Source organism: Trichosurus vulpecula, chromosome 7 (assembly GCF_011100635.1).
Source record: "Trichosurus vulpecula isolate mTriVul1 chromosome 7, mTriVul1.pri, whole genome shotgun sequence".
In the NCBI taxonomy this organism is placed as follows: domain Eukaryota; kingdom Metazoa; phylum Chordata; class Mammalia; order Diprotodontia; family Phalangeridae; genus Trichosurus; species Trichosurus vulpecula.
Window position 1 is genome coordinate 50,964,216 of NC_050579.1, and position 23,050 is coordinate 50,987,265.

Sequence of the window (23,050 nt, forward strand, 5' to 3'; positions counted from 1 at the left end):
AGCATCTCAATAATGGTGACAACTGAGTTGGGGGGAGGTGGGATTCTGGGTTGGAGAGAATCCAAAGTGGGAATTTAGGCAGGGAGACAAAGGTGAAAGAGATTCAAGGACAGAGGACTTTATAAAGGGAGAGTGGTTAAGTTTAGGAGAACAAGAGACACAATGGAAACAAAACAGGTTTTGAAGGTATTTGACAAAGGGAGAAATGGAAGGATAGGAGAGTCTGGTGTTAGAAATGAAATTCAGAGTCTGGATCACAGAGGTTGCATACTTTTGGTGCTGATGAGCTCAAGGGTATGAGCCATCCCTGTGTATGGCTGAGGGGAAGTCAAGGTGCAGCTCACAAGAACTGAGGAGCTTTATAAGCTGGGAAGCCCGGTTTAAGGGAACATCAACATGCACTGTGTATTCCCTGGGCATGAGGGATGGGGATAGGAAGGAACAGAAGATTGCAAACCTCATGGTGAACTCCTTAAGAAAGGAGAATAATTTGGAGGCCGGTAGGTAACTGCAAGAAGGATCTGGAGAGGATGACAGATGTTAAAGGAACAAACCTCAAAAGGAGAGATTAGTGAGAACAGCAGAGGATGGACCTGAAGCAGCAGTAAGGAGCAAGAAGTATGCCAGCTCCTCCAAATGGCCCCACGTTTGGGGATAGGGCTGAAGGAGCGGGAAGAAGTACAGAAGGGAGTCTGGACCAAGTCACAGAGATTTGGGGACGGGGAAGAGGAGGAGAGTTTGTAAGCCACAGGACAAGAGACTGTAAGCAAGAGTAGCTAGGGCCCTATTCAGGTGCTGACTTAATTTTCTTTCTTGGGCACATGACAAAGAAGACAAGGCTTTGGCCTTTGGAGTGAAACTTCAGTCTGCAAAATACCACGAAGCTCATCATTACCATAAGGGAGATGTGGTCAAATAATTACCTCTTCTATATAGGTGATGTCCCAAGCCCTCAGCTCACTGTCTGCAGCTCCAGTGATGAGACGTTTTTCTTCAGACACCAAAGCCAGTCCCCAAACCTGAATAAAACACAAAGAGTATGACTTTTAGAGTTCCATTTGTTACAATATCTCATTATACTGGAATGGGTATTTTACAGTGGATTTTCTTGGGCTTTAAATAGGAGTTCTTTCAGAGGACAGCTTCTTCCTTCTAGGGGAGGAAAGACTAATCTGCAAGTATGGAAGCAGAGTGTAAAGAGAATAATTGAGGGACCTATGCTCCTGACTTGGCCACTCAGGAGCTGTGTGACCTGTGCCAAATCACAGTTCCGAGAACTTCAATGGCCTGCTCCACAAAAGGTGATAGCCGGATTTCACAACTTCTAAGATAATCCACTCCAATACCCTGTGGTTTTTATAGAACAGATTTTTTCAGCCCCAGAATCAATCGACAGGTAGTTATTAAATGTCTTTTTTGTGCCAGGCACCAAAGTAAATGGGTCAGCCTTAGCAAGGAGAAGGGTCATTTCATTATCAGAGACTAGGGGAAAGGAGAAGAGAACAGAGGAACATATCAGGGGTTTTGAGATGAAGAGAATGGGAGAAGAAGGAGCTCACATCCAATGGCCTCAATTTTTTCCTTTTTTGGTGATGTGCAAAGTAAAGTCTTCACCTGGAAGGGTGAAGGAGGTACAAGGGATTAAGGAGGGCAGGTAAAGTTTGGGAAAACTTCTGTGGGGAGTGAGATAGGAAATCCATTAGGGAGGAATAAAAAGAATGACTTATTTCAGTGAGGGTATAGTTGAGGTTGGATAACATGCACTTATAATGTCCCCAGTATGTAAAGTTGGGAGATTTCCCCACATTCATTCAGTAGCTTGTAGGTAAGAGTGGAGGGGCTGGGTGGCAGGAGTAATCCTGAGGTGAGGTCTGGCAAGAGAAGAGCAGTAACAGAGCAAGAGGGCAAGGGATTCGAGAGCTGAGGACAAAGTAGCACTGACATTGCTATTTCGTGGGTTGAGTTGGAGAAGAAAGAAAGTGAATTCAAATGGGGGAAGGGCCTGAGAAAGTCACTGAGGGGAAAAGGGAAGAGAAGGCCTTCTTGAGGGTGAAGAACACATACAGAAGGAGTGAAGGAAGCCTAGGGAGAGGAAAACGGGTAGAAAGAGAGGTTAGGACCAGGTAGGGCAATGTCTGTTTCCAATTGGGGAAATGGGATACGAGCAAAGTAATGGCAAGAGCTAGTGTGTGATGAACCCATGTGGCTGAGGCCAGAATAAAAGCACAGGTCATGGGGTGTAAGGAGCCTGAGGAAATGGGAATTTAGCAAGCATCACCTGCATGTAAGTGTAAGGGCAGGAGTTGGGGAGGAGAATAAGGCAGTGAGCCAGAGGCTGAACTCCTTGAGAAATGAAATGAAAATGACCCAAGGGTAGAAATACAACAACTACCTAACTCTGGGTGAAAAAAAAATTCTCTATTTCTTGTAGATTAACAGCTATTTTAACAAAGGCTCTTCCCTTGCACTCTCACAACACACTGCACACACTTAGTAAATATTCCTGCTCAGCCTCCAGATTTCCCACGGGAACAGTGATAACGGTGATGGGGAGATGGCTCCAAAGACCCAATTACTTCTTTTTTCTCCATTTCTGTGACCAAGTTTTACTCAACCTTTACCTCCTATCTTGGGGGAAGGCCCTGGGGAGGGGACACAGATACCAAAGACATGAACCCTGCTCTCACCATGATTTACTTAGTACGGCTACAAAGCCAGAGAGCATGTGATAGGTGATACGAGGGCTACAAACCCTAGTCTAGCTCAGGTCACCCTTCCCCAGTGGCCAAATGACTTCTCTTCAAGCCGCAGTTACCTCAGTTCGGTGGCCAACCATTGTTTTGAAGCAATGCTGTGTATCGAGGTCCCACCATTTCACCACGGTGTCTTTGCCACTGAAAGTAAAAACAAAAAGACCATTTGCACGACAGTGTCACACTAACTGGAAAACCAATGACTCAACTATTATTTTACAAAGAATCAACCTACAGCAACCCTGCTCCAATCCAGTAATAGTATAAGGAATCTAAAATTTAAAGTGATCTGACGCTATGAGAGAAGATGTGAGAAAAGAAGGGTCTTTAAAAAAAATCTACACTGGGGGAAAGAGGAAGAACAAGCCTGAAAGCTTCTACTATATATAAGGGGAAATCTTGGAATGCCATATTCTAAAAGGTAAGAGAAAGGCTCACGATCTAACTTACTTTGCAAACCTGAGTAAAATACCACAGGGGAAGAAATGGGCCTTTAATGGAATAAAGGACTTTCGAGCATTTCTGATGAAAAGACTAGAACTCAGTAGGAACTCTGAAATACAAACATGAGTAAGAAAAACCTAGGAAGGTAAACTGATTTGAGCAATTAGAAGAAGCTGTAGGATAATGTAGTAATAGAATTCTAAAAGAGGGAGAAGAAACAATTGTTCCTTCAGAACCTTTATGTCCTCAAAGAAGAATGAGAGAGTTAATCAAAGTGCATAAGAAAAAGGCTACACAAACAAGGAAAAGGGAGATCAGGCTTCAGATGATCCTCGTATTTGAAAAGGACTAAAGAGTGAACACACACACGTGCACGTGCACACAGAGGTAAGAGTAGAAATATATCAAACTCAGAAGGCAGACACTATTTTAGATATGGAGATGAGGCTTAAGAGGGAGAATATCAGGGAAGAAATATTTGCAAGCTAAATAAATTTCCTGATCTTGAAGGGGGAGTTAAAAGGAGAAAAAAAGAAGAAACAAAGAATTAGAATCTAGGTAAATAACTTATTGCCTCATACACAACTAAGAAATGGCTGAACAAACTATGGCATAAGAAGATAATACGACCTATATGTACAAAAATATTTATAGCAGCCAAAGAACTGGAAATTGGTAGGGGATACTCAACAGTTGGGGAATGGCTGAACAAGTTGTGGCATATGATCGTGATGGAATACTATTGGGCTATGAGGAGGGGGGGGGGCGTGGTTCAGAAAAAAACACGACAAGACCTATGTAAACTGATGCAAAGTGAAGTGAGAAGAACTGGGAGATCATTATGCACAATAACAGCAATGTTGTAAGGCTGATCAAGTGTGAAAAAACATGATGATCTGAGACAATTCCAAAAGACGCATGATGCAAAACTGCTATGCACCTCCAGAAGGAGAGGTGATGAACTCTGAGTGTAAACCAAATTATAATTTTCTCACTTTATTTTTTTTGAAAGACAGCTACTATGGAAATGTTTTGCATGATTCCTCATGTATAATTAACTGACATAATTTTGTTTGCCTTCTCAGTGGGTGGGAGGGAAGGAGAGAACTTGGAACTCAAAATTTAAAAAAAGAATGTTTAAAATAATTTTTTTAAAAATAAAGAAATATACTCTGAAAAGACAGTGGCCATGACATGTACCACCAGTAGTATATTGGGAGAAATTAGAAGAAGGAACTATTTAAAAAACAACAACAACAAGGTAATCGACTATTAGTGAACAGCAAGAAATGAAATAGAATCCTGGGACGTATGAAGGAATGCTAAGAAAAGTGAGCAGAACCAGGGTAACTTATGCCAATTCAGCAACACCATAAAGAAAACAATTTTAAAAGACTTAAAAATTCTGCTCATGCGATGATCAAATATGTTTCCAAAGGACCTAAAATAAATGTTACCCACCTCTTGACAGAGAGGTGATGGATACAAGGTACAGAAAGAGACGTACATTTCTAGACTTGGCCACTGCATGGATTCATTTGGCTAGACTATACTTATTTGTTACAACAGGGGGTAGGGAGAGAGGACAGGTTAGGAATAATAATGCCCTAAAAAAGACAGCTAATGTATAATTATATACATATATATTTATGTGTGTGTTTGTGTATATATGTGTGTGTATATATATATATACATATATGTGTATATATATATATACACATATATATATACACACACATAGATACACGTGTGTGTGTGTGTGTGTGTATTAATGTATAGGAGTAGTACAGAAGGAAGAAAATACTAGCAAGACAGTTTTGCAAGTAACATGCAGAATTTATATATGCACATATTACATATGTGAAAGCAGTATTAAATGAAAGTTCATAATTTCACATACCATTTTTATTCTGTTCTGCTGTGTGTACAGAAATGCTTTTTAATGTTTCAAAGATTTTTTTAAAAAAACTTCTTTTTGATGCTAAAGAATTTAGTTCGAAAATTAAAAAAAAAAAAAACAACTCTTTTGCTGATACTAAAGAAGATGCATTATCATCTAATTTGCCACTACACCCTAAGGACCTTTCCATCTGCCGTGGAACTGAGCCCTTCCATACACATTTGCCCTATTAGAATTTGAGTTCCTTTGGAGCAAGAACTATTTTGTCTCATTTTTCTATTTGCGTCCTCAGTATTTAGTACACTTCTTTTCACATAAGGCAATAATTGTTTTCATTCATTAATTAATTTATTCATTCATTCCTGAGCAATCCCCCTGAAAGAAGAGAAGTGGGGAAGACCTAGTAGGTTAACTATCAGGTCTTTACCTGGTAATCAACAGGTTTTTTTCTCGTAGGAACAGTGTCTGTGTGATGGCATCCTTATGTCCCTTCAGACGGTAGAGGCCACTCTCATTGATCACATCCCACACAATAACATCAGTGTCCTTTGAAGAGAACAGATGTCAAAAGTGAGATCATGTTGTCCAGCTAGAGACCAGCCATACCTTTACTGACGTTCTTATCTAACTCAGGTTTGACATGGGCTACCCTGCCTTTCTAATTCTGTGTGAAGAAGCCACCTTGGAAGGTTTAAAAGCATCAAAAGAACCAGAATGGCTCTGGGGAACTCATCTCCAAATCTCACTCATCCTAAATCCCACCCCAGGCAACTGCAGTTTCATACCACTGAGAGTCCAAAGGTTCCCACAAAAACTCTTATAAAAAAATCCATTTGAACATATTACTCTATCTTTATTTTATCAAAGGCTCAGCACATGCCCAGTCACTTCCCCCATAATTCCTACCTTGGAGCCAGACACTAGTCTGCCCCCCAGCTGATCATAATTCAGGGCAGTGACAGCTGCCTTGTGTCCATTGAAGGTCACATTCCCTTCACCACTCAGAAGACTGAAGATGCGGATAGATCCATCCTCATAGCCCACAGACAAGTGCAATCCATCTGGTGAGGGACATAAACAAGTAACTTCATGTTTAAGTCCCTGAAGAATAAGAATCTGAAAACAGACACACACAAAAAAAGAATGCTGAAACATGAGCTGTGCAGAAGCTAAGCTTTCCTTTTTGGCAAAGGTGGGGAGATATTTATACACTTAATGTCAATAACAATTCTTCATATTTCAAGTAGTAATTACATGCTGAGTCTTCTGAGGAAGGAATTATTAGCCCCATTGGTCAAGTGAAATGAAGGTTCGACAATAAGTATGGTGACTTATGGAAACAACATAAAGTAAGTCTGCCAGGCATGAGCAATGAACCATCAAACTTTTACTTCATGCAAATGCTAGCAGTAAAATTTTGATTTTGGGACTTAAGGGTTAAAAATATAACATATATTATTTTCAGAAGAATCAATTTTCAGGGCAGCAGAATTATTTCCAGATTCTGTCTGTAAGGGAATTAACTTCTTAGGACATATCAGGCACATCACTGGGGAAAGATGGAGGATAGTCTAGACAGCCCATCTGCTTGCTTCTTATTTTGTCATGCCTTCCTCTATCCCAGCCCCACTTTTCTTATTGTTAAAAGGTGAATCACACTAAAAGATCTCTTTTTTCTAGCTCTAAATTCTATGATTCTCTCTCCTCTTCAATACAAGAAAACATCTTAGTTTTTACCCGCAATTTGCTGATGAGCTGTAAGAACCGGAAAGTTAAGGCCAGGATCAGGCAGGGGGTGCAAAAGCAGAGTTCAAAGAAATGCAAATGGTCAGCAGATTAATTCCTTTTAGGTACCCTAAAGACACTGGGGAGGGGTCCCTGGGATTGTGGTAATGCTAGCACCCATCGGTTGGACCTGATGTTAGGCTGTTTGTTCCCAAAGAAAGTGGATCCCCATTACATGAGGGTTGGCGTAGTTATAGACAGCTTGCCCTCTAGCATCTCCCTCTTTTCTACCCCCCATTTATCCTAATATAAATTGTGGAGTCACTTCACCTTCTCTCCTTTCCGTATATCCCAGATGAAGACGTGCTCACAGGCTGGCACTGCCACATAGCGCCCCTTCTCACCACGCAGAGTTACAAAGACAATGTTGCCCTTCTGGCTGCCAATCAAGCCAAAGACGGCACTGGCAGCATAACGCAGGTACTGCTTGGTGAGCCCCATAGCACACCATCTAATTCCACAGGAACCAAACTATCTGTAAGCAAATAAACAATTAAATTCTTTTGGATCCCCTGAGCTGTCAGACAAATAGCCACTGAGTAGCCACACGGCTAACAACAGAAAGCATGTGCTTGTTTTTTATATTAATTTACACTAAATTACTTCTTTTAACATAAAGTTACACACACATTACCTATCTTTGTTCTTCATTTTCTATACGTTCTTGACTAATGTTACTCTATCTCCATACTAGTTATGTTATGTCTAGTGCACCTTAATGAGATCTGTGACATTCAAGTCTCAACAGAGCTTAATAACGAGCCACACTTCTGCCCATTTAGCCATCAATTATGCTGAATATCTCCTCTTATTCTACCAGGCCACTCAAAATTCAGTTCTTAGCACTTTTCTGTCTCTCCATATCTTTCCCTTGGTAACTTCATCCACTCCCATGGTTTAACTATTGCCACAGTTCAAATGATTCCCATCTCTCTCTCTAGGGCCAATTTCTCTACCAACATTTAGATCATCATCATGGGACCCTCAATGTTACTTCAAACTCATTACGTTCAAAATCAAACTAGTTACCTGTTCCTTAAAACCTTCTCTCTCCTCACCTTCCAGGTTCTGTTAGAGGCCCCATTATTCTCCCAATCACTCAGGTTGCTCTTTCCAGTCTCTTGTGGCCTGGGTTTGAATCTCATCTCTGCCACTGGGGTTCTTAAAAGCCTGGTCCTTTCATCTCTGCTCTTCTCCCCCTACAGATCCCTTCTAGGAACTCATCCAATCAGAACTGAAATTTAGAGGGTAGTTCAAAGAGGACAGCACTGCCATCTTTTGTACGCATTCTTTTCTTTATTACTTTTACTAACTCTGATGCTAGACTGACAACAGTCTCCTGGTTGGCCTCCCCGATTCCAGGTTCTCCCTGCTCCAATCCAGTCATAAGTAATAATACTCCTTAAATATTACTTTTCATCCCAGCATGCTCACAAGGAAAAACATTCAATGACTGTAAGCTTTTAACTCCAAAGTCTCTGTCTTTAAAGACCATCAATAAAATAACCCCAACCCAACTAATCAATGTAATTTTACCCCAACTACTTCTCAATGCATACCTTCACCTATGCTCAGGTTTTCTCACATTCCTTTACTCTGACATCTATCATTCCTGTCTGTGTCCTTATTCAAGTAATGCAAACTTTAAAAAAAGCTTCCTCTTTGCTCTCCACCCACTCTCAAAACCCAGGTTACATTCTACCTCTTCTATGAAGCTATCCTTGCATTATATTCTGTAGCACAAAATTCAGCCCTGGGCAGGCATCCTGGCATAGTGGAAAGATGTATGCATAAGGTAAGAAGGCCAACTAGCCTATCTCTGATGCTCACTCCCTGTGTGACCTTCGGCAAGTCACTTAACTTTTCCTGGGCCTCACTTTCCCAATCTATGAAATGAATGGGAGTTGGTCCTCACATCATATCCCAAAATAAAGCCCAAATGGATACATGATACTAGCTATACATCATAAACAAACTAAAGGAGCAAGGAAAAAATTATCTTTAGGTCCTATCGACAAGAGGTCATGACTAAATAAATGAGAGGATTACACAAGATAAAATGGAGGATTTCGATTACTTAAAATTAAAAAGTTTTTGCACAAACAAATCTGATGTAGTAAAAAGGGGAACAGGTAACTGGGGAAAAATATTTGCAGTAAGTTTCTGATAAAAGTTTTCTATGATAAAGGGTATTACGTCTAAGACAGATAAATAAACTGATTCAAACTGTTAAGAACAAGAGCCATTCCCCAATAGATAAATGGTCTAAGGATTAAGAACAGGCAGTTTTCAAAGAAAGAAATCCAAACTATCAACAATCATATGAAAAAATGGTCTCAATTGCTAATAATTAGAAGATGCAAATTAAACTCTTGGTGAAGCTGTGAATTGACCCAGCCATTCTGGAAAACAATTTGGAATTATGCTTAAAAAGTTACCAAAGTGTGCAAACCTTTTGACCCATCTATACCACTACAAGGCCTATGCTCCAAAGGAATAAAGGTTTTCGAAAAGCATCTATGTGGATGAAAATATTTATAGCAGCTTTTAGTAATGGTCCAAAATTCAAAACTGAGGGAAAGTGCCCATTGGAGAATGGCTAAATATATAGTGATCTATGCTCTAGTGGAATATTACCATATCATAAGAAATTATGAAATGCACAATTTTAGAGGAAACTGGGAAGGACTATGAACTGAAGCAAAGCAAAGTGAACAGAAATATAACAATTCATACAATAATAATGTTACAGAGAAAAACAACTTTGAAAGACTTGAGAACTCTAATGAATGCAACGATAAATCATGAATACAAAAAAATGGAGATGAAACAGGCCACTGATTCTTCCACAGAGAGGTGATGAACTTAAAATGCAGACATGTAGATTTGGGGACATGGTTAACACAGGAATTTATTCTGCCCAACTATGAAGATACACATTGAGGGATGTCTGTTTTTTAAAATTTGCTCAAGGAGGGGGGCTATCAGTGCGACCAATTAAAAAAGATAATTTAAACATTAAAATCAATGATAATACAAATTATAATAATAAATGTGGAAGTTGGCTTTTGAGCTCCAAATGTAAGCTCCTATGCCACAGGACTTATGGCATACTAGCTGTGTGGCCCTGGCCTAGACACTTTAATCTTTATGAGCCTCAGTTTGCTCTTAAATAAAATGGGGTGATAACACTAACATTGGCTGCCTTGAGGGGTGGTTGTGAGGATCTTGTGAAACAATACAAAACATACTTAAAACACATTTCAAAGAACTATTAACTACCTAAGCAAGGCAGCCTAGCTCTTAAAAATTCCGTACCCTCTTACTGAGGGTAAGAAAAGCACACAGTGCCCATTTAGTGAGTTACGATGAACGAATAACTCATCGCACAACGCCAACCAGCTGGGGATGCATCACTTAGAAGTGGCCTGGGAGGGGTCTGGGGACAGTAGACCCCGCCGGTGGCTGGGGGCTGGCAGGACCCCCCAGGGCAATGCTTTCTGCCAGCAGCGCCTCTCGGCGCCCTGGAGGCACCAGTGAAGTGCGGAGGTGATCGATAAAGGTCTCACCACCCCGCATGGGCCCTGGACCGCTCCAGCTGCAGGTATCCCCAAGCTCCCGGGGTGAGGATGGCTCGTGACCACCTGTGCTAACGGGCCCACACGCGGCCTCCCCAGGAGCCACAGAGGCAGCAGAGGGGGCGGAGAGTGTTGGAAGAAAATGACCCAAACCGCCCCAAATCGTAACCCACTCACCTCCTTCCGGGGCACACCAACAAGCACCGGGAGACTCCCTAGGTGCCAGTAAGAGTAGTGGGGCTCTCAAGGTAGAATGCCGTGAGTCGCCTCCACGCGGGTCTACAGGCTGCTACCTACAATTAGGCCCGCCCCTTCCGGCCTCGCTTCCGCTGGACCCGGCCCCCTCCTCGAATCCGAAAGGAAGTGACGTCTAGCGCTGGGCGCTGATTGGTCCGCCCGGCGCAGAGCGGAAGTAGGAGTCTCGGGACTCTCTCGCTTCTGGCCCCTGTCAGCTGTTGGGTTTATATCTATTTCTGCCGCTCTCCGGCGAGCGGGCTCCAGGGATGTGGCGGAGCCGGCCGCTTTCCGGAGCTTGACCCCGTCCTAGCCCCAGCCCCACTCCCACTGTCCGAATGGAGAAGCGGAAGCGCGGTGAGAGCCCGGGCCGGGGCTGGGAGGGAGGACTGTCGGGCCGAGAGCTGTGTGGCTGACGCGGCGCTTCCCTGCCTGCCGCCCGTCGGGGGTCGAGCCCCTACCCACGAAGGTGACAGAGAGCCGGGCCGGTCACCCGTCTTGGCGGCATGTGCTTCCTGGGCAGCGGCCGCGGAAGACAGGGTGGGCCCGGGCCCGGGATGCTGAGTGGAGCCGCTTCCTGGGTCACTGGAAGGGCCTCGGGCTGGAAGAAGCGCTGCCTCCGAGGGTTGCCGGGAAGCCTGCGGGGTTAATCATTTAAAAGCCCAGGCTCGCTTTCCTACCCCCTCCTTAGGATCGCAAATTTTGCGAGGGAAGAAAGAACCATAGACATCCAATCCAAGAGAAAACTGCGCTTAGTAACATGGTTAGGGAATGAATAGCAGGATCAGATTCTGAACTCTGATCCTTCGGCTCCAAATCCCTTCTCTTCATCTTGCCCCCACCTAGCTTCGTTCGTTAGAGGAAAAATAAGCTGTTAAGAACCGTTCGTGATGGTCTTTTTGGCTTCTTTACATTTCCACTGCCACCATTCTATTTCATGACTTTCTCTAGGTTGTTATAACAATTTCGAACATTTATTGAGCGCTTGCTGTATCGGAGGCACATTCGGGGGCCAGTGATCGAAAGACAAAAAACCGATCTCTGATCTCTAGGAGCTCGAGTTGTACCAGGGATTATAAATGGGCCCCCCGCCTTCCGTGTCTTGCCTCAGAAATATATTTCACACAAGCTGTCAGAAGTCCTCTAATACTCCTGATGGAACATTGTTTCCGTTGCTTCTGAAGGTTCTTTTAGCTTTAAAATGTATGGGCCTTCTTGAAGGATAAAATACAGACTGGGTATGCCAGTCTTTTGCGTACTCTTATCTGGGCATTCCCAAACCCACTAGTCTCCAGGTATTGAAATCCTTCTCTTCCTGCATGTTCCATTTCTATCAAGTGCGCCTTTCTTTGGCAGGCTTTCAGTGACCCTTCTCCCCACCTCCTGTCCTGGAAATGTAGAATTAGAACTGGAAGAGATGTTAGAGATCATCTAGTTTAAACTCTTAATTCTACAGATGAGGCAACTGATTCCCAAAGAAGCTGAGCAGTATAATTAAAGTCACATAGTAAGGGTCAGAGTTGGAATTTGATCCGAAATCCAGTCATTCAGTCAGTAAGAATGTATTACATGCTGTGTGCTACCAAAGCAAAAGCAGTCCCTGCCATCATGGAACTTATGTTCTAATGGGGAAGAAAACAAGTAAAGAAAGGGGTATATAGAGATATATACAGAGGTAAACGAAAGGCTGTGGCAGCTGAGTAAGTTACAGAAACCCTTCTGCAGAAACAGGCATTTGGGCTGAGTTCTGAAGGAAACCAGGCACTTGAAAAGAGGGGAGCATTGCAGGTGTGAGGGACAGCCAATACAAATCTACAGAGACTGGAGATGGTACAATTTGGTAGTTGGATCATACAGTGCATGGAGTGGAGTAAAGTAATAATAAGAGTTATAATATCTGATATTTATGTGGCACCCTAAGGTTTGCAAAGCGCTTTATAATATTTTTTCATTTTTGTGTGAAGACTAAAGTAAGGAAGACCAGGTTTGAAGAGCTTTAAATTTCAAACAGGAGTTTATTGAGTAGAAGAGGTGGAGAGGGGAAAACAAAGTGACTTGGAAAATTATTTTGGTAGCTCTATTGAGGAAGGATTGCAGGGGTGGGGAACCTGCAGCCTTGGGGCCACGTGTGGCCCTCTAGGTTCTCAAGAGTGGCCCTTTGAATCCAAACTTCATGGAACAAATTTCCTTAATAAAAGGATTTGTTCTGTAAAACTTGGACTCAGTCAAAAGGCTACATCCCACAGCAGCTAGTACTGTGTCTTGCACGTAAGTGCTTAATAAATGTTGAAGAAAATTGAGTTGTGCCAATGCAGATGTATCAATTTCAAGATTCACTGGTGTGATAACTCCTTCCACTGAGGCAGATTATCAACAGCAAAACTAGTACCTTCAGGTAGCTCCCTAAGACTTAAGTGCTTCTGATATTTAGTTCATCTCTCTGCGCCTCAGCTTCTCACCTGTAAGTCACGTTTTGGACCATTAAGGAAGCAAGTCAAGTAGTGTCAGCCACTCTGTTTTTTTATAGAGAGGGCTCCAGCAGATAACCAGGTAGTTGAATTCACTATCACCACTGTCTTATGTCTCTGTTCCTAGTTTTCCTTCTCCTAAACTCCTCATATATTCATTCTTTCTGTCAAGGTGATCTATAGTCTCCTCTAATGACAGTTTTACTGTACTTTCTACCTCCATTGTTCTTTTACCCAAATGTTTCTTTTTTAATTTAATTTTTTTTATTCTAAAACACCATAAACATGAATATTTTCATATATAAAAATAACAGCAGAAAAAGGGTTGTAGATAAAACTCTGAGTCTCATTACATAAGCCTTTTTTTTTTAAAGTAGGGGAAAGGTACAAAAAAAGCATATATTCAATTCAGCATGGTTTATTCAAAGCTTTCTTACTTGTTGGTACATTGCCTCCTGAACTTTTCTCTGACTTCTGTGCATTTTCTTTAAATGCTTCACTAATCCTTTTTTTTTTCCCCATTTTGGGAGTATTATTGTCACTACACCCTTCTTCCTAACCATTCTGACACTTTTCTCCCCTCCATCCCCACCCCCATTCAGGTCTTCTCAAGTTTCTCTCACTATACCCCTTTTGCCATTTTTTATGGTAGAATAATATTCTTTTAGATTTCTATAAAATAATTTGTTCAGCTATTTCTCAATTTATGGGTAGCCCTTTGGTTTCTAGTTCTTTTACTACAATAAAAAAGTGCTATTGTGAATATTTTTGTACTTAATGGGTCACAAGGTGTGCAGTGGCTGTGAAGATATAGTTCTAAATTGCTTTCCAGAAAAGTTGGACCAGTTCACAGGGCCACCAAAAGTGTATTGGTGTTCTTTCCTCCTGAGTCCCCTCCAACAATTAGCATTTACCCTTGTTCTTTGACAATCTGATCTTCTGAAGTAGCACCTTTTTTTTGTATTTTTGTATTATTATGTTTGTATTATTAAAATTCTTATTAATGATTGTTCATAGCTTGCTTTTTTATATGTTCATATAGTTTAATCATTTATTTATTGGAGAATGGCTCTTGTTCAGTATTTTAATCAATTCTTTTATATAACTTGAAAATCAGACTTGGGTCAGAAAAACTTGCTGCAAAGATTTTTTTTCCCTAATCAAGAGTTTTCCCTCTACAGTTAGCTATTTGGGGCTTTGTTCATACACTAGCTTTTCAGTTTTATATATTCAAAATTGTCTTTTTTATTTCCTGTAATCCTCTTTGTTTTTGTTTGGTCAAGAATTTTTTCCCTCTCCATAGCTGTGAAAACTATCTCCTTCTCTGCTCCTCATTTTGTTCATGATGTGATGTATTATTTTTATTTGGAGCTTATTGTGATATATGGCTCATGATGCTGATCTAAGGTTGAGATTGTAAACCTTATTTCTCCCAGGCTGTTTTCCATTTTTCCTAGAATTATTTGTGAAATAGTGAGTTGTTACCCCAGTAGTTTGGTTCTTTAAACTTATCAAACATTCCGCTACTCCTTTAAATTGCTTCTGGGTCATCTACACCTAATTGGATTGAACTGTTTTCTATTTTTTAACCATTGCAAATTAGTTTTGATAATTAGGGTGTTGTTATATAGTTTTAGATCTAGTACTGGAAAGTCTTCTTGCTTTCTACTTTTTTCTTGAGATTCCAGACCTTTTGTTCCTCCTGATGAATCTTATTGTTTTTTGGTCTAGTTTTTTAAAGTAATGCTTAGGTAATTTAGTATGACACCAAATAAGTAAATTGATTTCGGTACTATTGTCACTTTTGTGGTATTTATGTGTGCCAGCTATGCACAATTTATATTTCTTGGGTGATGTTTGAGTTTGTTTCTATAAAGAATATTTTGTGGATGAGGTAAGCATGATGATCCAGCAAAGTAGATTAACAAAGCACAGTCAGACAGGTAGGAGAGCCTAAAGAAAAGTGTCAAAAAATCTACAAATAGGGATCATTTTGCTGCTTCTTTACCTGTGCTTATTCCTTCATTTTTTTTCTTGGTACTATAGCTAGTATTTTGTAGCATACTGTCAATATTGTAACAATAGGTAACTTTACAAACCTCGATCCTTTTAATAAAGGTTTCAATGTTTCACTCAGTTAATAAATGTTTATTAAGCAGCTACTATGTGCCTACTCAGCAGTATGCTCCATGATGAGGGTACCAAAAGAAAAAAAAAAAGGCAGAAGACATTTCCTGCCCTCAAGAAGCTCACAATCTAGTGAAGGAGGGGTGGGTGTGCATGCGTGGGCGCACGTGTGTGTGTGTGTGTGTGTGTGTGTGTGTGTAAACAGCACAAATATCAAGCAAAAAATACAAAGTTAAATACAAGTTAGTTTGGGAAGGAGAGCACTGGGAGTTGGGGAGAAATTAACTTTAATAATTAAGAGGCATTTTTGTTTTTCCTACTTAACTTTCTCTCTCAGTTTATCAAGAAGTTCAGACCACTAGCTAAAGCCCTAATTTGTCATCCCAACTTTTAGTTTCCCAGGAGATAGAAGAAAGAGAAAAAGGAAAGTGAATCTAGAGTAAAAAATCCAGATAGAAAAGAGCTGGAGAAGATTGATAGGCTGATAGGAAAAAAAGATCATGTTTATAGGACTAATCTTTTATTTGGGGTTGTATTAAGTGATTTTTTTTTAAGTATCAATGAAAAACTATGAAAATGAAAGCACATTTTATTGTTCTTGTCAATCGGAGGTGGCAACACTTTTATTGTTTGTTTTTTCATTTATATGACATTTAAATAATTAAAACAAACTTGCTATTAAGATATTTTACACTGCAGTATTCTTTCTCTATTTAAAGTACTTTCTGAAAGTTTTTGTATGTGTCTTTCAAGCTTATAGGAGTTCCATTAAAAACTAAATTGCTAAGAAGTTAGAGTCAAGTTTCGTACCATGGATCCTTTGGGTGCTCCTTCCCAGTTTGTGGATATTGATACTCTGCCCAGCTGGTTTGAATGGTATGAAGCAGATGAAGGAGATTCCTCAGAAACTCTAACTGAAAAATTCCAGGATGAAGTCATTAGATCACCTTTTCCTTTCAGTAAAGAGCTCAGTGGAAAAGTGATTCTTTGGTAAGTTTAATTAATACAGAAGACCAGGAATAGCAATTCTTATAATTCTATGATAGTAAATCCAGTTTAAATGAATAAGATTCAATGCTGGATAGAGAGATAAGGTAGAAAGATAAATAATAGATTATATAGAATATCTACAGATACATATTGCAAGAAAAATAGATATTTCAGAAGCAAAATAAAAGATTCATATATTTCAACAACTAAGTTATGTTATTTCTAGATATAACTTTCCAAAACAGTTATTCTCTATTCTGTCTTTTAAAATGAGCTGGTAGAACCAAGATGTGATTGGAAGAAGCTAAAATGTGTTTCCCCCTTGCCCAGTTAATACATTATCTTCCTTCATAAAGTCCAAGTATTCAAATACACAAAAGAAAACAAAAAAAATTAAGGGAAAACATGATGGTACGTATACTATAAATTTTATTTTTTGGAGGCAATCTGGGTTGAGTGATTTGGTCAGAGTCACACAGCTAGTAAATATCTGAGACTGGCTTTGAAGTCAGGTCCTCCTGACTCCAGGACTGGTGCTCTATCCACTGTGCAACCTAACTGGCCCTTATAAATCATTTTATAAGATTATTTCTTTTAACAAGGTACTGAATTTTGAGAAGGAAAATTTAATGGAATAAGAAACTCACTATTTATAAGGAAAGATGAAGAGCAGCACTTATTCAGCTTTCCAAGCTAATTTGTAAACTGCTTTGAATGTCTTCTGTTTCCTTAGGAAAGGAGATGTGGCTTTACTGAACTGTACAGCTATAGTCAATACCAGCAATGAAAGTCTCACTGATAAGAATCCAGTGTCAGAAAGCATTTTTATGCTTGCAGGGCCTGACCTGAAAGAAGAACTCCAGAAACTCAAAGGTAAATCAATGTTTTTTTCAGCCTTCTTGATTGTTAGAGAACATTATTCTGTTATAAAATGAAGGTGCTGAACTAAATGACCTCTAAATAGATGACCCTAAAACATGTTTATTAACTTTTCAGTTGGCACCAAACTGGTAAAATAGCTAACAAACTAGATGGTGAAATTAAGATTCAAAAAGATTTTCCACAAACTAGTACATTGTTTCAGATATAATAAGATGCAATTTCATGGGAATAAATTTAAAGTGTGTTACCCCTGGATTCCCTGAATCAACTTTACAAGTTCATTACAAAGGAGACAGGGCCAGATAGCAGCTTCTTTGAAAAAGATCTAAGGTTTTTAGTGAACAGGAAGGTCAATGTAAGTTAACAGTATAATAATGTAATCATTTCAATAAGACTTTCTTAAGTGCCTGCTATGTGCAAGGTACTATGCTTGACTGGGGCTACAAAGATGAAAATGTCATGGTCTCTGTCCTCCAGGTCTTTACATTCTAGTAGGGGGAAACAGCTTGTACATGGAAAAATACAAGTAATTTCTAAAGAAAGGAGGTGACAAGAAGAGAAGTCTAACAATTGGTGAGGGTGGGTGGGTGGAGAAAGAGTCTTGTGTAGAAGGTGACACTGGAGCCTCGAAGGGAGTTGGGGATTCCGAGCGGCAAAGGAGGAGAAAGAGCCTTAGAGACTTAGAGGAGCTCCTGGACAAGGACTTCTAGGTAAAAGAAGTCATGTCGGGAGTGGGGAACCACCCTTAGGGCAATTGAGCATAAGAGTGGATTCTCAGTCTCTAAGAACTGAATAAAAACAAAAACTCTGAGCTTTTACTTCACACAGCAAACTAGTAAAGGTGACAAAAGTCAAAAATGGTCAGGAGGAGCCATGGGAAGATAGTCAATTCTAGTGCACTGTGGGTAGAGCTGTGAATTAATCCAACCCTTCTGAAAAATAATTTAAATTCTACTAGAAAAGTCATTAACTGGATGTATTCTATGACCCAATGATAAACACAACTGGACATATACCCTAGGAGATCCAAGACAGGGAGAGGTATCATATATAGTGAGATACAGCAACATTTGGCTGGGAGGGGTCGCAGGGGGAGATAGCAAAGAATTGGAAGCAAAGCAAGTATTTATTGATTTTGAAATGGTTCAACAAATTGAAACAGTGGAATGTTATTGCTCCAAAACAAATGATGACTATGAACAATTCAGAGAAACTTGGGAACTCCTATATGGACAATGCGGTGAAGTAAGCGAAACTAGGAAAGCAACATTTACAAGAAATGATATTAACAATGAATGCCATATAGAAAATGGGAAAAAATGAGATTAGGAATAGTAGTCAGAATACAGAGAGTCAGAATCACAATGTGCTTACTAGCTATTGGAATTGCTGTAGTTTCTCCAGACTTTTTGTGACTGTAGAAGGGAAGGAGCGGTCTTTTTGCCACTGCCAAAACATTTAAGCCCAGCCTTATATCTCAGCCATGACTAGGGACCCATTGGTATTTCGACAATGAAGAGACTTCCTACCCAAGGACTTTATTTCCCTTCTGCGTGGTAATATTTCTTTGCCTTGTTTATATTGTCTTGATCCCTTAGGTTGCCGAACAGGGGAAGCAAAGCTTACAAAAGGATTCAATCTGGCTGCCCGTTTCATTATTCACACCGTGGGACCTAAATACAAGAGCCGCTATCGCACAGCAGCTGAAAGCTCCCTATACAGCTGCTACAGAAATGTGCTCCAATTGGCAACGTGAGTCTGTGTTTCTAGATGTAGAGCTCTCCGTCTCAGAAGTTCCACTTTTATGTATATGCAGCTTAGTGAAGTATAAGAGGCAAATGCCAAAACAACTAGGCAATTCAAGAGGATACTACTATATATACGTTGTATTATCTTCTCAAAAAATTGAGAGGTGGGGAATTTGAAAAATTCAACTTAAACAGGAAAACATTGGGGTCACATAAAATCTTTGCTTTACTATTAAAATTTTACTTAGTGTTTAGTAAATATATAAGACAGTGCAAGTAGATTTTATCATATCATTTTCCCCTACTTTGGGTAAAAAAGGAGTGGCTGAGTTAAATTTTAAAGATGGTACCGAATTTTGATGTGTGAAATTTGTGACTCAATTCTTGTTTTTTCTTTTCTACAGGGAGCAGGCAATGTCCTCTGTAGGATTTTGTGTCATCAATTCTGCAAAAAGAGGATATCCTTTAGAGGATGCCACCCACATAGCACTCCGTAAGTCAGGGTAGACTGTGCTCTATCTGGTTATTGATGGAATAAGCTTAACCAAAAATATTTTATAATATACAAAGTTTAAGCCCCTGTGGAAATTAAGTCTAGTAACAGAACAAGTAATATTTTATATCTATTTTCATTTGTCTTTTTATGGATTATAAATAATTTAAATGTATTAATGGTATTGTGACATTGTTGCCAGGCGTACAGATGAGAAGATTAAGATGCAAAAATGTAACATTATCAAGGCCATACAGCTAATCAGTCATTCAGCCAACAAGCCTTTATTAAGCTCCTACTATGTGCTAGGCAGCATGTTAAGCATTGGGGATACAACGAACAATGGAAAAACAGCCCCTCCTTACAAGGAGCCCACAGTCTAAAGGGGGGATGACACGCAACAACAATGTATCAACAAAATTGTACTATGAAAGGCTTCTTGCAAAAGGTGGAACTTTAGGTGAGATTTAAAGGAAACCAGGGAGGTAAGGAGGGAGAGACTTCAATTTTAGACTATTAATATTGATCCTATTCCTTTACTTTCTCCAACTTCTTTTTAAAAAAGTAGGGTGAAGGGGAGGCCATAAATGGAGGAAAAACATATAAGAGGATATGATGGAGGAAAACATAATTATCAGTCATAACCATGAATTTGAATGGTATTTTCATCCGTAGACTGGAGGAAAAGTAGCAGAATGGATTAGAAAGCAGAATCCAACAATGTTGTTTGCAAGAAACACACTTGAAACGTGAAAATTCATAGAATTGAAATTGAGTTGAAACAATTTAGTCTCAAGGAAATTCAAAAAAGCAGAACTGGCAGTCATAGGAAAATACAGATATGGTTAAAAGATAAGCAACAAAACTATGTTTGTAAAACCTCCATAGATAAATAATATTAATACTTAGTATGTGGAAAATGAATGGCATAACATATAACGACATAATGGAAAATTTATTTGAATTATAGGGAATAAACAGCAAAATTATAATAGGTGAAGATCGTAACATAGCTCCTCTAGACCTTGACAAATATAACCAATTTTTTTTTTTAATGTTAAGGATCTCTGTAGAATTTTTAAAGACCTGAGTATAGTAGCTCTCTGGGTGAGAATAATGAACTTTTTCTTAATATGTTAAACAATTTTTTTGTAAATTCTAAGAACTAGTATTATCTGTAATGGAATAATTCTAGAGATCTTTCTAATAACATCAGAGGTAAAACTAGAATACCATTATCACTACTTTATTTCATATAGTGCTGGAAATGCTAGTTACAACAAAAAATGAGGAAAATAAATTGAGGGACTAAATGTTGACTAAGAATAAACAAAATTACCATTTTTGCAGATATGATACCTAGAGAATTCTAGAGATTTCATATAAAAATTGAAACAACTTCAGTAAAGTAGCAAGTTATAAGATAAATCCATATAAACCATCAGTCTTTATGTTACCAACAAAACTCAGTAGAAAGAAATAGAAAGGGAAATTCCATTCCAAATAACTAGAATATGTAAAACTTTGAGTACATCTCCAAAGACACACAGGAATTATATGAATGCAACTACAAAATACTCCATACAAAAATGAAGATTGGAGATATATTAATTGTGTATAGCTGAGGGATATCAATACCATAAAAATGTCAATATCTAAAAATAAATTTGCTGATTCAGTGCTGTACCAAACTACCAACGAATTGTTTTAGAAATTTATCTGTAGGAGAGAAAGGTCAAGAATCTCAAGAGAAATGAAAAAGTGGGAAGCAAGATGGGCCTAGCAATACTAGATCTCAAACTATATAACAAAGCCATAATCATCACAACTGATTGGTATAGGTTAAAAAAATAGAAAAGTTGATCAGTGAAACACATTAGCTACACAAGACCTAGAAGCAGTCGAACATAGTAGCCTAGCATTGAATTAATCAAAGTATATCCAGCTTCTGGGGCAGTGTCTCACTATTAAATAGCAGCCTTTGGGAAAAATGAAAGCCAGCCTGGCAGAAATAAGGTCTAGACCAGCAGCCCAAAATGTACAACAAAATAAGCTCCAAGTGTACAAACATAAAATGTCAAATAATAAGCTAAAATAGAGGAGCAGGGAAGGAGGTACCGTTCATAATTATGACTAGGGAAAGAGTTCTAAACCAAGCAAGGGATGGAGAGGATGACAGACAATAAAATGGACAATTTTGATTACATAAAATTAAAAAACTTTTATATAACAAAGTACAATTGGAATTAAAAGGGAATTGTTTAGCTGGGGAAAATAATTCCAGGAAATTTTTCTGATAGTGGACTGATATATAAGATATATAGGAATTTAATATAAAGATATAAGAATAAGAGCCATTCTCCATTCTATAAATGGCAAAAAGATATGAACAAGCATTCCTTATTAAAAGAAAGATAAAGTAACAGCCTTATAGAAAAAATGCTCCAAAGTCACTAATAATTTTTTAAAAATACAAATTAAAACAACTCAGTTCCTACCTCACAGCCATCAGATTTTCAAAGATGATTTTTTCTTTTTAACCTTTCTTTTATCTCCAACATTTATCACAGTGTCTGGCATTAAATGCTTAATAAATGCATGTTGAGCTGACAAAACAGGAAGATGACAGTTCTGTAAAGGATTGTGGGGAGATAGGCACATTAATGCACTGTTGGATTCATCCATTCTGGGAAGTGAGTAGATTCAGCCATTCTGAAAAACAGTTTGCAACTTAACCCAAAAAGGCATCAAGTGATACATCCCCTTTGACCTGCTAATACTTCCACTAAGCATACGTCCCCATAGACGTCAAAAATAGGAGGAAAGGACCCATATGTATAAAAGTGTTTATAGCAGCAGCACCTTTTTACTGTTGCAAAGGACTGGAAGCAGTGTACACAGTCCATCAGTTGGGGAATCGCTCAACAAATTATCATGTATATATAATGGAATATTATTGCCCAATTAGAAATGACAAAAAGGATGGATATAGATAAATCTGGAAAGACTTATCTGAAGTGATACAGAATAAAATGAGCAGAACCAAGAGAACAGTTTTTACAAGAACTACGATATTGCAAAGAAAAACAACTTTGAAATTATAAAAAATTTTGATAAAACAGTAACCCCAGTTACAATTCCAAAAGACACATGGTGAAGCATGACTCCCACCACTCTGGAAGAGAGGTGAAGGGCTGTGGATATGGAATAAAATATAACCAATTTGTCAGTTTGTTTTGCTTGTCTATACTTGCTACAAGGATGGGCTGTGTTTCTTCGCAGGAGAATGTAATGGGTTGGGAGAAATAGTAGTAGTGCAAACGAGAATGAAAAGTTTATCAATTAAACATTTTTAAAATAGCCAGAAGAAAACCGAAGGAAGTTCAGAAAAGGACACAGACAAACTAGACAGTGTTGATGCTACTATGTTAAATTTTATGTATGCTTTAAAGAAAAATAAGTAGATTTCATGGTTTCGTGTACAATCTTTATTTTCTTTGTATATGGAAATACTCGTATTTGTTGGTGTTTGTGAAATTCTTAATAAAAAATGGAATTTTAAAAAAATAATAGTTTTAAAGTGAACTGGAGGTAGGGGAGGTCAGAAGCCTAATGTAGAAAATAGCATTTCATTTCAACCTTGAAAGG

General features: G+C 39.0%; 2 protein-coding genes across 4 annotated transcripts in view; one reads left to right on the top strand and one right to left on the bottom strand.

The window, feature by feature from the left end:
• WDR3 (WD repeat domain 3) overlaps window positions 1-10,782 on the bottom strand; it is a 32,170-nt gene extending 21,388 nt beyond the window's left edge. The window contains exons 1-6 of the mRNA XM_036767112.1: window positions 10,638-10,782; window positions 7,153-7,357; window positions 6,004-6,213; window positions 5,525-5,643; window positions 2,816-2,894; window positions 924-1,019 (exon numbers count right to left, since the gene is read on the bottom strand). Coding sequence (XP_036623007.1) covers window positions 924-1,019; window positions 2,816-2,894; window positions 5,525-5,643; window positions 6,004-6,213; window positions 7,153-7,323 — 675 coding nt within the window. The 5' untranslated portion in view covers window positions 7,324-7,357; window positions 10,638-10,782. The remainder of the gene's footprint in view (window positions 1-923; window positions 1,020-2,815; window positions 2,895-5,524; window positions 5,644-6,003; window positions 6,214-7,152; window positions 7,358-10,637) is intronic.
• A 72-nt stretch (window positions 10,783-10,854) lies between these two features.
• GDAP2 (ganglioside induced differentiation associated protein 2) overlaps window positions 10,855-23,050 on the top strand; it is a 72,301-nt gene continuing 60,105 nt past the window's right edge. The window contains exons 1-5 of one of the 3 annotated variants that reach the window (XM_036767006.1): window positions 10,855-11,051; window positions 16,043-16,279; window positions 17,013-17,152; window positions 18,760-18,913; window positions 19,314-19,402. In XM_036767006.1, coding sequence (XP_036622901.1) covers window positions 16,101-16,279; window positions 17,013-17,152; window positions 18,760-18,913; window positions 19,314-19,402 — 562 coding nt within the window. In that variant the 5' untranslated portion in view covers window positions 10,855-11,051; window positions 16,043-16,100. The remainder of the gene's footprint in view (window positions 11,052-16,042; window positions 16,280-17,012; window positions 17,153-18,759; window positions 18,914-19,313; window positions 19,403-23,050) is intronic. The other 2 variants (XM_036767007.1, XM_036767008.1) reach the window with 2 other exon arrangements.